The sequence below is a fragment of the Larimichthys crocea genome, chromosome XII (genome assembly GCF_000972845.2).
Source record: "Larimichthys crocea isolate SSNF chromosome XII, L_crocea_2.0, whole genome shotgun sequence".
NCBI lineage: Eukaryota > Metazoa > Chordata > Actinopteri > Sciaenidae > Larimichthys > Larimichthys crocea.
This window is the reverse complement of record NC_040022.1, coordinates 20,615,968-20,632,578: the sequence shown is the minus strand read 5'-3', so window position 1 is coordinate 20,632,578 and position 16,611 is coordinate 20,615,968. Positions and strand designations below refer to the sequence as shown.

Genomic DNA, 16,611 nt, shown 5'->3' with positions numbered 1-16,611 from the left:
AGGTGAACTAAAGTTTTGTTGAAGCACTGTACAAACCCTCATACTGATCTTACCTGAACTGATTATCCTGAGAAATCATTCCTGATGTAATTTTGAATCAATTCTAAGACTGCATTAAAGAAAACACAAGCATGAGCAAAAAGATGAACTTAGAGAAGGATTGGAGGTTTCTTTATCAATATACTAATACATAGGAACATATTTTTATCAATGTTTTTTTTTGTGCAGTGCAACGCCTCAAAGGCGTTGTTAAATCATTTTCCCCTGTTTATAATACAACTCGAAAAAACTCAACTATGAATGTTTACAGAGTAGCCTATACTTTTCACAAATAGTGTAAACATAGTCAGATTTCCCTTTTGTAATATACGATGGTGAGAAGACTACACCATGAGTTAAAGAAATCCCTTTTGAGGGATTCAAAGACTATCAGGTCTATCCTTCTTCATGAGGAGGATTTCAATGCAAAACTCCAGTGTCTTCCACCTCTTCTATCGGACTGCAGAGAGGATGACAGAGAACATGGAACACACAGTTTTTAACATGATGTCTATAAGGCCGTACTGCTGCTTTAAACATCTGCTGGCAGGTGAAGAACCATTCAATGATCATAAATCTGATTTTTTTGGATTCAAGTTGTAATGTATGTATGTGATGTTTTTGTTGTGGTATGTATGACATGTGTTGATGGTCAGACTCTGACAGAAATCGGAACCAGCTATAAAAGGCACTGGAGAATCTCACACAAATTGACCGTACAGCCTCTGGATAACATTCAGCAGCTAGGGATGTCCTGGTCAGACGGCTCCTGGAAAAGGACTGGAGTGGAGTGCTTATATTTATAGTATAACATACTACTCTCACTTCAAGGCACCGGTTTTAACCCCATCTCCCAGACAGACGCAGACAGCAGGTGTAGCTCAGATGAACATTCGGAAGACTGAAGATTCTGCTGTTTATTATTGTGCTCGAGACTCACATGGACTGAAGTTGGTTGAGCAGCTGTACAAATCCTACAGTAACTCACTGCTAAAACAGTGACTTCGGTCCCTGACACTCAACCGTAAACCTACACGTGAAGCATGCAACAAGGACAATTTCCCACTAAATGAGACTATATTTAATAAGTTTTTGTAGACTTTTTGTATGTAAACATATTGTTGAACATATTTAATGGCCTTACATCTAACAGTGAACGTGCTGAAACAGTGACTCTAAAAGCAGAAGAGTCGAGCCTGAAGACACAGCTTTTATTACTGTGCACGTGTCTCCATAGTGATCCACCAACAGACCTGCACAAAGTCCCAGAAACCATGTGATGAAACAAAAAATGTCACATTTCATATTTTTAGATTCTTAGTTAAACTTTTATCATACATATACTCCTATTTCTCAGTGTTTTGTCACAATTTATCTATCAAAAACAATACTTTTTTTTTTTTTTTTTTATTGGTCCTTGTTTCAAGTCTTATTGTTGTGATAGGACAGCTGAAAAGTGAACATGAAAAATGTGGGGAGATAAGATATGTGACCTCTGATGCTCCACACAAAGTACAAGAGCGGTCAGATTTTTTTTTTTTTTAGGTAAATTCATTTGTCACATCCAGAAGTATATTTCATTTTTCTCCATTTTAAAAAGATTTGTTTTATGATCATATGTTGTAACTAAAACAGAGAAAATAAGAGTGTCTGTATGATAAAAGTTTAACTAAAGAATCAAAAATATAAAATGTGAAATTTTTTGTTCAATCACATGGTTTCTGGGTATTTGTGCAGGTCTGTTGGTGGATCACTATGGAGACACGTGCACAGTAATAAACAGCTGTGTCTTCAGGCTGCACATTCTGTCCTTTTAGAGTCACTGTTTCAGCACTGTTTCACTGTTTAGATTGTAAGGCCATTAAATATGTTCACAAATATGTTTACATACAAAAGTCATACAAAACTTATTATACTATAGTCTCATTTAGTGGGAAGTTGTCTTAGTGCATGCTTAGTGTAGGTTTCACGCGTCTGAGTCAGGGACCGAGTCACTGTTTTAGCAGTGAGTACTGTAGGATTTTGTACAGCTGCTCAACCAACTTCAGTCACTGTGAGTCTCGAGCACAATAATAAACAGCAGAATCTTCAGTCTTCAGACTGTTCATCTGCAGATACACCTGCTGTCTGCCGTCGTCTCTGGAGATGGTAAACCGGCCTTTGACTGACTGGGGGTAGTTAGTGCTGCTACCATCAGTATTAATCCAGGCAATCCATTCCAGCCCTTTTCCAGGAGCCTGTCTGATCCAGTGCATCCAGTAGCCACTGAATGAGATTCCAGAGGTTGTACAGGTCAATCTGTGAGATTCTCCAGGACTTTTAATCACTGGTTCAGATTCTGTCAAAGTCTGACCATCAACACCTGTCAAGATAAAGATAAAAACCTTCACATACCACAAATGTACAACTTAAATTCAAACATCAAATGAAAGATCATTGAAGGTCTTCACCTGCCCAGCAGATAGTTAAAAGCAGCAGTCCTGTCCTATAGTCCATCATGTTAAACTGTGTGTCCACTGTTCTCTGTCATCCTCTCTGCAGTCAGATAAGTAGAGGTGGAAGACATCTGAGTTTTGCATTGACTCCTCCTCACAGGGAGGAGAGAACAGGATTTGACTTTTAGAAAAGCAATCAAAATCAAAACATGACAAAACATTCTAGTGAGAGATATCTTTGAGATTTTCCAAAAGGATATACCTCGAGATCCTACTGTGGCTCTATTAGGAGTAATAGTGTGACTGGGAGGTCCAAGAAATATCTTTTAAATATATTACTTAGAACAACCTTGAAGTGCATTATTATTAAATGGCTGAAACTAACCACCTTTCATATAAGACATGGACTGGTTAGCCTCCATCTTTTAAAACCTTTTTGTACTCCACACAACGCCTCACAGTGTTTTAGTGCAAGTACTGTTGGTTTCTAGATAATATCATACTACGGAGCGGACAACTTTGAGCTGGCTCTGGTTACTTGTTTGTATGTGTGCTGGTGTATATATGAATGTCTGAATATGTATATTTGATTTAATGTATTTAATTTGGAGTGTATATTTGTGTTTGTTTTGTTTTTTGATTTAGTTTATCTTATTTGCTTGTAATTCTAATTTGAATGTAATGTGTACAACAGTCGTCTACAGCTGGATAGAGGAAAATGTATATACTGTAATGTTGTTGCTGAAAACTAATAAATAAAGTTAAAAAAAGAAAAGCAATCGTCAGCAGTCTGACCATCAACATCATCTACTGTCACCTGTCACTCGGAATTTAATTGTACTTGTACAGTCTTTGTTTTTACTTCTATTCTTATTTGAGTTTCATATAATTTCTATTATTTATTTTTTTTACTTGATTGGATTTTGTAATTACAATTTATGGAACTTCTGGTACAGTGCAACACTTCTTTGTAACTCAGAACTTTCTGAAACAGAAAATAGGGAAAAAAGAGAAACACACAAACATACATGTTTTATTTATTTTTTTAAAACACTTTGTATGATGTGTTTAAAATGTAATTGACTTCAGTCAAATAAAATAAGACTTCAATATTCAGCCATGACACTTATTCAAACGTTATGTAAATACTTGTTTAACTGCAAACAATGATAAGGATAATTATAACAAACCTTAATGTGAACACGAACACGAATCATGGAGAATATAACATCAGCTATTAACATAACAATAACATATTTATAAAAATCATTTTTTTAATAATAATGATGATGTGGACCCATGAAAACAAAAGGAGCAGTTCATTAATACACATTTTAAATATGATGTGAGCTGTCAGCACCTCGTATATCACGTCCATGACCAACTTTAATCTCATGAGCATAGCTTTTTAATGCAGTATTTATTTATTAGTTTATGTTCTCACTTGTTGAACTTGCTGACCGTATTTGCTGCAAACAGAAATACAGTGACAGCAGTCAGGATCATGTAGATAGTCTGAAAACTTCTGATTGTTTCTGCTGGTTTGCAGGTTTTTAAAAGACTTTAAATGGTTTCAGTACTTTAAGACATACAGAGAAACACAGACTGCCCTCCAGTGATTTTATGTGATAAACTGCACTCTCAAATTATGACTCACTTTAGATTTTGCATTATTTACAAACACTGTTGTATCTTAATTTGTCAAAATGTTTGAAGTTTGCTCAGCAAGAAGATTGTTGGGTTGTCTTTGAGCCTTTTATCAAAAAGTGATCTTTGTTATGTTTTATATCAATTTAATATTTGATATTAATCTTTCTCAGTTTTCATGACTTTGTGTAATGTGTCATTTGAAATATTTAATGATAATATTGAATATAAAGAAAAAAGAAACAAGAAAAAATAAGTATTGAATATGAATATTAAGGAAGAATAGCCCAGTACTGTAGGATTTTGTACAGCTGTTCAACCAACTCCAGTCACTGTGGCTCTCGAGCACAATAATAAACAGCAGAATCTTCAGTCTTCAGACTGTTCATCTGCAGATACACCTGCTGTCTGCTGTTGTCTTTGGAGATGGTAAACCGGCCTTGAACTGACTGAGAGTAGTAAGTGCTACCACCACTACTGATATAAGCAATCCACTCCAGTCCTTTTCCAGGAGCCTGTCTGATCCAAGCCATGTAGTTGCTGCTGAGTGACAATCCAGAAGTTGTACAGGTCAATTTGTGAGATTCTCCAGGCCTTTTAATCGCTGGTTCAGATTCTGTCAGAGTCTGACCATCAACACCTGTCAAGACAACAACAAAAACATCACATACAAAAAATGTACAACTTCAATCCAAACATCAAATAAAACATCAGTGAAGATCTTCACCTGCCCAGCAGATAGTTAAAAGCAGCAGTCCTGTCCTATAGTCCATCATGTTAAACTGTGTGTCCACTGTTCTCTGTCATCCTCTCTGCAGTCAGATAAGTAGAGGTGGAAGACATCTGAGTTTTGCATTGACTCCTCCTCACATGGAGGAGAGAACAGGATTAGACTTTTAGAAAAGCAATCAAAACATGACAAAACATTCTAGGGAGAGATATCTTTGAGATTTTCCTAAAGGATATACCTCGAGATCCTACTGTGGCTCTATTAGGAGTAATAGTGTGAATGGGAGGTCCAAGAAATATCTTTTAAATATATTACTTACAACAACCTTGAAGTGCATTATTATTAAATGGCTGAAACCAACCCCCTTTCATATAAGACATGGACTGGTTAGCCTCCATCTTTTAAAACCTTTTTGTACTCCACACAACACCTCACAATGTTTTAGTGCAAGTACTGTTGGTTTCTAAACGATATACTACAGAGCGGACAATTTTGAGCTGGCTCTGGTTACTTGTTTGTATGTGTGCTGGTGTATATATGAATGTCTGAATATGTATATTTGATTTAATATATTTAATTTGGAGTGTATATTTGTGTTTGTTTTGTTTTTTGCTTTAGTTTGTCTTATTTGCTTGTAATTCTAATTTGAATGTAATGTGTACAATTGTCGTCTACAGCTGGATAGAGGAAAATGTATATACTGTAATGCTGTTGCTGAAAACTAATAAATAAAGTTAAAAAAAGAAAAGCAATTGTCAGCAGTCTGACCATCAACATCACTACTGTCACTTGTCACTCGGAATTTAATGGTACTTGTACAGTCTTTGTTTTTACTTCTATTCTTATTTTAGTTTCATATAATCTCGTCATATAATTTATATTTCATATAATCGTGATTGGATTTTGTAATTACAATTTATGGAACATCTGGAACAGTGCCGCACATCTTTGTAACTCAGAACTTTCTGAAACAGAAAATAGGAAAAAAAGAGAAATACACAAACATGGTGGAGGTAAATAGAGGAAGTAGTTTTTGTATGACTCTACTATTATTGTCTCTCACTGTGGATCTCTGGCACAGTAATACACAGCAGTGTCTTCAGGCTGCACATTCTGTCCGTTTAGAGTCACTGTTTTGCTGGAAGAGTCTAAGTCGATACTGAACTTGTTCTTTAGTGAATCTTTATAGTATGCAGCTCCAGTGTATCTACTTCCAATCCACTCCAGTCCTTTCCCTGCAGGCTGTCTGATCCAAGCAGTGTAGTAGCTGCTAAGAGCATAAGAGACCTGACAGGTGATGGTCAGACGTTGTCCTGGCTGCACAGTCACAGAGGCTGGCTGTGTCAACTGTTCACACTTCACACCTGTTAAAAAAGAAAATTTGTAAGTTACACTGCAAAAAAAGAAGTGTTAACTTACAACTGACAAATCCAGAGAGACTCACATCCAGCTGCCAACAGCAGCAGCAGAGCTACAGAAAACATGGTTTATGTTGAAAGTGACGAGCTGTGAACTCCACTGACAGCCTGATGTGAAGTTTTTATAGCTGAGTAACAAGGAAGGTCACTGAGTTTGCATGTAGTCAAACACATGAAGCACCAATGTTGGTCTAACTGGAGCCAATAGAAGAGTCTGTTGACTGTTATTATATCTGCAGAGTGAAAACACGTCAGGAAATGACCTCATGTGGACACGCATGACTGCTTTACATTGTATATCTTGTATATTGTATACGATGTACATTGTATATTGATTTTTTAAGTGCATTACACTCTAAATTGTAAATTGATGTTTCATTTCTGTAAATGCAGGGACATTTACAAAATGTTACATCTAATAACTTTGTTTTTACTGTAAACTTTTAGTGACTAAATGTTTTGCGCTGACAACAATTCATTATTCAAACATTATGTAAATTCTTGTTTAACTGCAAACAATGATAAGGATAATTATAACAAACCTTGTGAACACGAACATGAATCATGTTCATGTTCATGAAAACTTCTGATTGTTTCTGCTGGTTTGCAAGTTTTTAAAAGACTTTAAATGGTTTCAGTGCTTTAAGACGTACAGAGAAACTTGGAGCCTCTGGAGGACAACAGCTGGTCATGATGCAAGATCTGAGACTCTCCTTTTAGTGGCAGAGGAGAGAAACTTGACACAGACTGCCCTCCAGTGATTTTATGTGATAAACTGCACTCTCAAATTATGACTCACTTTAGATTTATCTTAAATTGTTGAAATGTTTGATGTTTGTTAATCAGCAACAAGATTGTTGTGTTGTCTTTGAGCCTTTTATCAACAAGTGATCTTTGTTATGTTTTATATCAATTAACTATTTGATAATAATCTTTCTCAGTTTTCATGACTTTGTGTAATGTGTCATTTGAAATAATTAATGTTAATATTGAATATAAAGAAAAAAGAAAGAAAGAAAAAACAAGTATTGAATATGAATATTAAGGAAAAATAGCCCAGTAAATCCTACAGCCCAGTACTGTAGGATTTTGTACAGCTGTTCAACCAACTTCAGTCACTGTGCATCTCGAGCACAATAATAAACAGCAGAATCTTCAGTCTTCAGACTGTTCATCTGCAGATACAGCTGCTGTCTGCCGTCGTCTCTGGAGATGGTAAACCGGCCTTGGACTGACTGAGAGTAGTAGATGTGGCTACTACTCGTGCTGATGGTAGCAATCCACTCCAGTCCTTGTCCAGGAGCCTGTCTGATCCAGTTCATCCAGGAGCTACTGAATGAGAATCCAGATGCTGTACAGGTCAATTTGTGAGATTCTCCAGGCCTTTTAATCGCTGGTTCAGATTCTGTCAGAGTCTGACCATCAACACCTGTTAAGACAACAGAGAAAACCGTCATATAAAGGACAAAAAAATAATTTATAACTTAAATCCAAACATCAAATGAAAGATCAGTGAAGATCTTCACCTGCCCAGCAGATAGTTAAAAGCAGCAGTCCTGTCCTATAGTCCATCATGTTAAACTGTGTGTCCACTGTTCTCTGTCATCCTCTCTGCAGTCAGATAAGTAGAGGTGGAAGACATCTGAGTTTTGCATTGACTCCTCCTCATGGAGAAGAGAGACCTGAATAGTCTTTGCCTCAACAGGATTATCTTTAACTCATGGTGTAGTCTTTCTCACCCTGGTCATATTACAAAAGGGAAATTTGCATTATGTTTACATATTTGTGAAAAGATATAGCTACTGTACAGTCATAGTTGAGTTTTTCAGATGTTGTATTATAACAGGGAAAATGATTTCCCCATCCTTTGTAGGCGTTGCTATACACAAAAACAAATTGATAAAAATATGTCATATGTATCGTATATTGAAAGAAACTCAATCTTCTCTAAGTCTCTTTTATGCTCATGATGTCTGCAGTTGAAGTCAAATGAGATCATGTAGAAACATTAAAATCCTCAACTCTTTTTCTGTCTCTCTGAAACAAAAATTGCTTCTGTGATTCAGTGAATGACGTAAAAATATTTTTCAGTTTAGTTACCTGCCTTGAAACCAGACTAGTGGAGAAAAGATTCAATATGATAAAAACAGTTCCCTGTTGAATTAAATTAAGAACTTTTTTCACTTTTTAACACTGAACTAGTGTTGAAATCATTAGTGGTGTGAGGGCTCCTCCTCTGGTGGTGTTCAGGCATTAAGGGGTTTTTGTTCAGGTATAGTGTGAGTTATTGTGGCTCTCTGGCACAGTAATACACAGCAAAGAGTCTAAACTTGGTTTTTAGAGAATCTTTGTATTATCAAGCTCAAGCCGATCTAATTCCAATCCTTATAGTGACAGAGGAGAGAGAAACTTGACACTGTCTGCCATCCAGTGTTTTTATAACCACTGCAACAGAGTTTTTCATATTTTTACCATATTGTGACCTATTTTAAGTGAGAAATAATGTAAACATGAATGTTGCTGAAATGTGTACTTGAAGTATTTCTTTAATGCATACATGTACAATGGTTTCAGCAGATTGTTTGCTGTTATTGGCTGATTTGTGAGAAAGTGATATAGTAAGTAAGATATTTTTGTTTTTTAATGTCTTAAATGTTTTTTGCTGTTGCTGAATTATGTTATTTATAAGTCCTTTTTTTAGAATTGTATTAAAAATTACATCAGAATTATTTCTCAGGATCTATCAGTTCAGTTAAGATCAGTACTGTAGGATTTTGTACAGCTGCTCAACAAACTTCAGTCACTGTGAGTCTCGAGCACAATAATAAACAGCAGAATCTTCAGTCTTCAGACTGTTCATCTGCAGATACACCTGCTGTCTGCCGTCGTCTCTGGAGATGGTAAACCGGCCTTGGACTGACTGAGAGTAGTATTTGCTGCTACTACCAGTATCAATCCAGGCAATCCATTCCAGTCCTTTTCCAGGAGCCTGTCTGACCCAGGCCATCCCATAGCTGCTGAATGTGAATCCAGAGGCTGTACAGGTCAATTTGTGAGATTCTCCAGGCCTTTTAATCGCTGGTTCAGATTCTGTCAGAGTCTGACCATCAACACCTGTCAAGATAACAAAGAAAACTGTTGTACAAATAACACAAAACAGAAAAACAAACATCAAATGAAACATCAGTGAAGGTCTTCACCTGCCCAGCAGATAGTTAAAAGCAGCAGTCCTGTCCTATAGTCCATCATGTTAAACTGTGTGTCCACTGTTCTCTGTCATCCTCTCTGCAGTCAGATAAGTAGAGGTGGAAGACATCTGAGTTTTGCATTGACTCCTCCTCACATGGAGGAGAGAACAGGATTAGACTTTTAGAAAAGCAATCAAAACATGACAAAACATTCTAGGGAGAGATATCTTTGAGATTTTCCTAAAGGATATACCTCGAGATCCTACTGTGGCTCTATTAGGATTAATAGTGTGAATGGGAGGTCCAAGAAATATCTTTTAAATATATTACTTACAACAACCTTGAAGTGCATTATTATTAAATGGCTGAAACTAACCCCCTTTCATATAAGACATGGACTGGTTAGCCTCCATCTTTTAAAACCTTTTTGTACTCCACACAACACCTCACAATGTTTTAGTGCAAGTACTGTTGGTTTCTAAACGATATACTACAGAGCGGACAATTTTGAGCTGGCTCTGGTTACTTGTTTGTATGTGTGCTGGTGTATATATGAATGTCTGAATATGTATATTTGATTTAATATATTTAATTTGGAGTGTATATTTGTGTTTGTTTTGTTTTTTGCTTTAGTTTGTCTTATTTGCTTGTAATTCTAATTTGAATGTAATGTGTACAATTGTCGTCTACAGCTGGATAGAGGAAAATGTATATACTGTAATGCTGTTGCTGAAAACTAATAAATAAAGTTAAAAAAAGAAAAGCAATCGTCAGCAGTCTGACCATCAACATCACTACTGTCACTTGTCACTCGGAATTTAATGGTACTTGTACAGTCTTTGTTTTTACTTCTATTCTTATTTTAGTTTCATATAATCTCGTCATATAATTTATATTTCATATAATCGTGATTGGATTTTGTAATTACAATTTATGGAACATCTGGAACAGTGCCGCACATCTTTGTAACTCAGAACTTTCTGAAACAGAAAATAGGAAAAAAAGAGAAATACACAAACATGGTGGAGGTAAATAGAGGAAGTAGTTTTTGTATGACTCTACTATTATTGTCTCTCACTGTGGATCTCTGGCACAGTAATACACAGCAGTGTCTTCAGGCTGCACATTCTGTCCGTTTAGAGTCACTGTTTTGCTGGAAGAGTCTAAGTCGATACTGAACTTGTTCTTTAGTGAATCTTTATAGTATGCAGCTCCAGTGTATCTACTTCCAATCCACTCCAGTCCTTTCCCTGCAGGCTGTCTGATCCAAGCAGTGTAGTAGCTGCTAAGAGCATAAGAGACCTGACAGGTGATGGTCAGACGTTGTCCTGGCTGCACAGTCACAGAGGCTGGCTGTGTCAACTGTTCACACTTCACACCTGTTAAAAAAGAAAATTTGTAAGTTACACTGCAAAAAAAGAAGTGTTAACTTACAACTGACAAATCCAGAGAGACTCACATCCAGCTGCCAACAGCAGCAGCAGAGCTACAGAAAACATGGTTTATGTTGAAAGTGACGAGCTGTGAACTCCACTGACAGCCTGATGTGAAGTTTTTATAGCTGAGTAACAAGGAAGGTCACTGAGTTTGCATGTAGTCAAACACATGAAGCACCAATGTTGGTCTAACTGGAGCCAATAGAAGAGTCTGTTGACTGTTATTATATCTGCAGAGTGAAAACACGTCAGGAAATGACCTCATGTGGACACGCATGACTGCTTTACATTGTATATCTTGTATATTGTATACGATGTACATTGTATATTGATTTTTTAAGTGCATTACACTCTAAATTGTAAATTGATGTTTCATTTCTGTAAATGCAGGGACATTTACAAAATGTTACATCTAATAACTTTGTTTTTACTGTAAACTTTTAGTGACTAAATGTTTTGCGCTGACAACAATTCATTATTCAAACATTATGTAAATTCTTGTTTAACTGCAAACAATGATAAGGATAATTATAACAAACCTTGTGAACACGAACATGAATCATGTTCATGTTCATGAAAACTTCTGATTGTTTCTGCTGGTTTGCAAGTTTTTAAAAGACTTTAAATGGTTTCAGTGCTTTAAGACGTACAGAGAAACTTGGAGCCTCTGGAGGACAACAGCTGGTCATGATGCAAGATCTGAGACTCTCTTTTTAGAGACATAGGGGAGAAACTTGACACAGACTGCCCTCCAGTGATTTTATGTGATAAACTGCACTCTCAAATTATGACTCACTTTAGATTTATCTTAAATTGTTGAAATGTTTGATGCTTGTTAATCAGCAACAAGATTGTGGTGTTGTCTTTGAGCCTTTTATCAACAAGTGATCTTTGTTATGTTTTATATCAATTAACTATTTGATAATAATCTTTCTCAGTTTTCATGACTTTGTGTAATGTGTCATTTGAAATAATTAATGTTAATATTGAATATAAAGAAAAAAGAAAGAAAGAAAAAACAAGTATTGAATATGAATATTAAGGAAAAATAGCCCAGTAAATCCTACAGCCCAGTACTGTAGGATTTTGTACAGCTGTTCAACCAACTTCAGTCACTGTGGCTCTCGAGCACAATAATAAACAGCAGAATCTTCAGTCTTCAGACTGTTCATCTGCAGATACACCTGCTGTCTGCTGTTGTCTTTGGTGATGGTAAACCGGCCTTGAACTGACTGAGAGTAGAATTTCCTATTATCATTGTATTCAATCCAGGCAATCCACTCCAGTCCTTTTCCAGGAGCCTGTCTGATCCAGGCCATACTGTAGCTGCTTAATGAGAATCCAGAGGTTGTACAGGTCAATCTGTGAGATTCTCCAGGCCTTTTAATCGCTGGTTCAGATTCTGTCAGAGTCTGACCATCAACACCTGTCAAGACAACAACAAAAACATCACATACAAAAAATGTACAACTTCAATCCAAACATCAAATGAAAGATAAGTGAAGATCTTCACCTGCCCAGCAGATAGTTAAAAGCAGCAGTCCTGTCCTATAGTCCATCATCCAGGTTCAGATTCTGTCAGAGTCTGACCATCAACACCTGTCAAGATAACAAAGAAAAGTGTCGTACAAATAACACAAAACAGAAAAACAAACATCAAATGAAACATCAGTAAAGTGCTTCACCTGCCCAGCAGAAAGTTAAAAGCAGCAGTCCTGTCCTATAGTCCATCATGTTAAACTGTGTGTCCACTGTTCTCTGTCATCCTCTCTGCAGTCAGATAAGTAGGGGTGGAAGACATCTGAGTTTTGCATTGACTCCTCCTCACAGGGAGGAGAGAACTGGATTGGAGTTGGTTTTCAGAGAATTGTAAGTCTGACCATTTAATTGTGCTTGTACAGTTTTTTGTTGTTGTTGTTGTTTTCCTATTTTTGTTTCATATAACTTATATATTTCTTTTTTTTCTACTTATTTCTGTCCTCATGGTGCTGCAAAAAGGAATTTCCTCTTATTTGTATCATGCAGTTTATGTAACTTCTGGCACATTGCAACGCATTTTTGTAATTCATATCTTTATGAAACTGTATTTCTGTATTTCTCCCTGATGCTCTGATGTCAGGTGTCATGTGGTGACCAGGAGCTAGTTGGACACTATTCACTTTGGGAAATATGTCACTGGGGCATCTATCTCTATATGTAAGCTATATATGTGCATGAACATAAATTAAATTATTGAGTGACATGTGTGTTACTTCTCCCAGGTCATGGTGTGTAGCTAAAAAGAACATTTATGCAGTACAAGCTACACTGTCAGTCTCACATACTTTCATTTCAAATTGATGGGTCACCTCAGTGAGGTGGATTACTGCTGAGGGAGCAAACGTGTGAGAAAGGAAGACGTTGCTTTTCTTCCAAGACTCCAGGACAGTTTGTCTTGTGGTATCAATTATTCATTCAGCTTTCATCACAATGTCTCACAAGCACAAGAATAAACAGCTCCTTCTTCTTCAAGCTGTCTATCTTTAAATCTAACTAAAACTTAAACACATGAAACTGCAGTCACTGCTGATTTACCACTTCAGATGCAATCTCACAAAGTTTAGTCCAGGGTTTGTGTCAGTTAGTTAAAATCAATAAGTTAAGCAGAAATGTGTGAGAGTGTTACTAAAAATAAAATAAAATCATTATTTGTAGTGTTTCACATGCTTGATGTTTGACATTGTCTATTATAAGTAATATAATCATAACAAATGCACATGTTAAACTGTCCATATATATATATATATATATATATTATTGCATTCTTAAACAGGGGGTGCAAAATCCTAAATATCCCATTTTCAATTGTATATGACTGTAATGGATTATTAAAAAAATGCAGTGAATTAATTGATCAATCAATCAAAAGATAAATAAGAAAAATAAAATTGTAACAGTAACACATCCCAGTAAAAACAAGTACTGTGGGATTTTGTACAGCTGTTCAACCAACTCTAGTCACTGTGAGTGTCGGGTACAGAAATAAACAGCAGAATCTTCAGTCTTCAGACTGTTCATCTGCAGATACAGCTGCTCTCTGCTGTTGTCTCTGGAGATCGTAAACCGGCCTTGGACTGACTGAGAGTAGTATTTGCTGCTACTGTCACTGGTGATGGTAGCAACCCATTCCAGCCCTTTTCCAGGAGTCTGTCTAACCCAGTTCATCCAGGAGCTACTGAATGACAATCCAGAGGTTGTACAGGTCAATCTGTGAGATTCTCCAGGCCTTTTAGTCACTGGTTCAGATTCTGTCAGAGTCTGACCATCAACACCTGTCAAGATAACAAAGAAAACCATCATAAAAATAACAACAAAACAAACGTATAACTTAAATTCAAACATCAAATGAAAGATCAGTGAAGATCTTCACCTGCCCAGCAGATAGTTAAAAGCAGCAGTCCTGTCCTATAGTCCATCATGTTAAACTGTGTGTCCACTGTTCTCTGTCATCCACTCTGCAGTCAGATAAGTAGAGGTGGAAGACATCTGAGTTTTGCATTGACTCCTCCTCACAGGGTGTTGGGCACAGTGCAACACATCTTTCTAATTCATAACTTGCTAAAACTGGAAATAGGAAAAATGAACAGGAAATGTGTCATGTTCTCATTTCATTGTATACATGACGTGAGCTGTTATTTAATGTCAGCACTTCCTACATCAGATTCATGATTAACTTTAAATGCATAAGTACAGCTTTTTTATTTACAACATTTGTTTTTTCTTTTTTTTATTCTTACTTACTGACTGTATTTGCTGCAAACAGAAATACAGTGACAGCAGCCAGGATCATGTAAATTGTTTGAAAACCTCAGATTGATGCTGCTGGTTTGCAGTTTTGCATAAAAGACTCTAAATTGTATGTTTGAAGACATACAGAGAAACATTGAGTTTCTTGAGTAAAACAGTTGCTCATGACATGCAATCTAAGAGTCTCCTTTCAGTGACAGGTGAGAAACATGACTGACTGGCCTCAAGTGGTTTTATATTTACAAAAAAAAAACTGCAACATTATTTTTCACTCTTCCATTATGACTTGTGAATGTGAGCATAAATGGTTGTTTGTCTCTGCGTGCCCTGCGATAAGCTGGCGACTTGTCCAGGGTGTACCCTGCCTCTCACCCAAAGTCACCTGTGACATGGTCCAGCCCAGCGCCGGTCCAGGCCACATTTGCGCCCTGGGCGACAGACGGACATTATGACTCCCTTTAGATTCCACATCATTTACAGTACAGACCTTATTTTGTCTTAACATGTAAAAATGTTTAATACTAGTGATTTCAGCATCAAGATCGTTGTGTTGTCTTTAACCCTTTATCAACATATCTTTGTTACGTTTTTTCTCAGCAAAGGTGTTGCGTAATTTAAAAACTGTTATCAAATATAAAACATAAAATGTACAATAGCATAAATCAGCGGTTTTCAAAGTGTGAGGCGCGCCTCTCTTGGGGGGCGCCAGAGGAATTCAGGGGAGGCGCTGCGCGGGAAAAAATAAAGATATATTTTACAAAGATATGTGTCTCATTACTGTGAGATTAAAACTCGGAGAGCTAGCCCCCGAAGAGTAGCAAAAAAAATCTACAAAACGATACAGTATGTCTTATCTTTGCTGTTTCATGTTAAAAGTTCTATTTCAGCGCGAAGAAACGCTGCTAATGTCTTCTGCTATGTCTCTGCTTTAGTTTGAATCAATCACGAAGCTCCTGGTTGTTACATAAAGACAAAGAGGCTTTGACACTCTTGGTGCGATATACTACCTTTGGGTTTACGTCATTCTGGATCATCATTGATGGGTCAAAGGTGAATGTGGGTGGTACTAATCGATTCTCCTGACTCTGAGTGGTCAACAGGTGATAGGTGACAGGTGTCAATCATCAAACACTTTGTGTTGTTTTAGCCTTAGCTTGGGTCCTGCCAATAAGGCGGGATAACTTTTGGGGCTCCTCGGCCTGCAAACGTTGGATGAGTGAACATGTGTTTAAAAAATCAGCTGAAAAGTTAAATTGTGTGAAGTTGAAAAGTGAAGATGTTTTTTTAACAAAAATATGTTTAAATGTATTTAAATATGTTTAAAAACACACAGATGTTAAAATATGTTTTAAAAAGATGTAAAAAACATACATAAAGATTGTGTTAAAAAAATATTTGAGCACATTCACAAATAAAGATATTTAGAATGTTTTACAAATATGTTTAAGATGTTTAAAAAAAATTGTGATGAAAAGAGTAGAGGTGGAAGACATCTGAGTTTTGCATTGACTCCTCCTTAAAGGGAGGAAAGAACCAGACTAGAGATATTTAATGAAAATGGGGAATGTCCAAGAGTCTGTCCTTCAAGTCAGCTGTTATCTTATATGTTTCAATGTTTCTTTTATTCAAATCATGCAAAAATCTGTCATCTGACACATGAACATACAAGATTTATTCCAATGAGATAACTCATAATTCACCTCCGTATGAAGCCTCTGTTTCTCATTCGTCACTTTGAGCATAATGGGCAGCACATGAGAACATTAACATTTATTGTCATCTCACCCTGTCATATTATTAATTAATGTTTTGAATATATTATAGATTGTGGACATTTTACTTAATCATGTCTGATCAAATGAGAACCTTAACACTGACTGCCATCTAGTGTTTCAAAAAGCAACTGCAAAATTATTATTCACTCCCATATTG

At 36.5% G+C, this 16,611-nt stretch overlaps 6 gene segments (V, D, J or C); all 6 read right to left on the bottom strand.

Annotated features, from left to right (window-relative positions):
* Positions 1 to 2,047: 2,047 nt before the first annotated feature.
* LOC113747080 (Ig heavy chain V region 6.96-like) lies at positions 2,048 to 2,538 on the bottom strand. The segment is given in 2 exon segments: positions 2,048 to 2,401; positions 2,490 to 2,538. Coding segments are annotated over 2 exon segments (363 nt in total).
* A 1,918-nt stretch (positions 2,539 to 4,456) lies between these two features.
* On the bottom strand, positions 4,457 to 4,904 carry LOC109142005 (Ig heavy chain V region 914-like; the record flags this gene model as incomplete). The annotated part of the segment is given in 2 exon segments: positions 4,457 to 4,761; positions 4,849 to 4,904. Coding segments are annotated over 2 exon segments (354 nt in total), but the record flags the coding sequence as incomplete, so codon positions are not given.
* Positions 4,905 to 5,877: 973 nt separating this feature from the next.
* Positions 5,878 to 6,466, bottom strand: LOC113747084 (Ig heavy chain V region 5A-like). The segment is given in 2 exon segments: positions 5,878 to 6,215; positions 6,296 to 6,466. Coding segments are annotated over 2 exon segments (345 nt in total).
* A 178-nt stretch (positions 6,467 to 6,644) lies between these two features.
* On the bottom strand, positions 6,645 to 7,862 carry LOC109142003 (immunoglobulin heavy variable 3-21-like). The segment is given in 3 exon segments: positions 6,645 to 6,650; positions 7,394 to 7,698; positions 7,796 to 7,862. Coding segments are annotated over 3 exon segments (360 nt in total).
* Positions 7,863 to 9,039: 1,177 nt separating this feature from the next.
* On the bottom strand, positions 9,040 to 9,518 carry LOC109142001 (Ig heavy chain V region 914-like). The segment is given in 2 exon segments: positions 9,040 to 9,383; positions 9,470 to 9,518. Coding segments are annotated over 2 exon segments (363 nt in total).
* Positions 9,519 to 10,498: 980 nt separating this feature from the next.
* Positions 10,499 to 11,087, bottom strand: LOC104938886 (Ig heavy chain V region 5A-like). The segment is given in 2 exon segments: positions 10,499 to 10,836; positions 10,917 to 11,087. Coding segments are annotated over 2 exon segments (345 nt in total).
* Between the last annotated feature and the right edge of the window lie 5,524 nt (positions 11,088 to 16,611).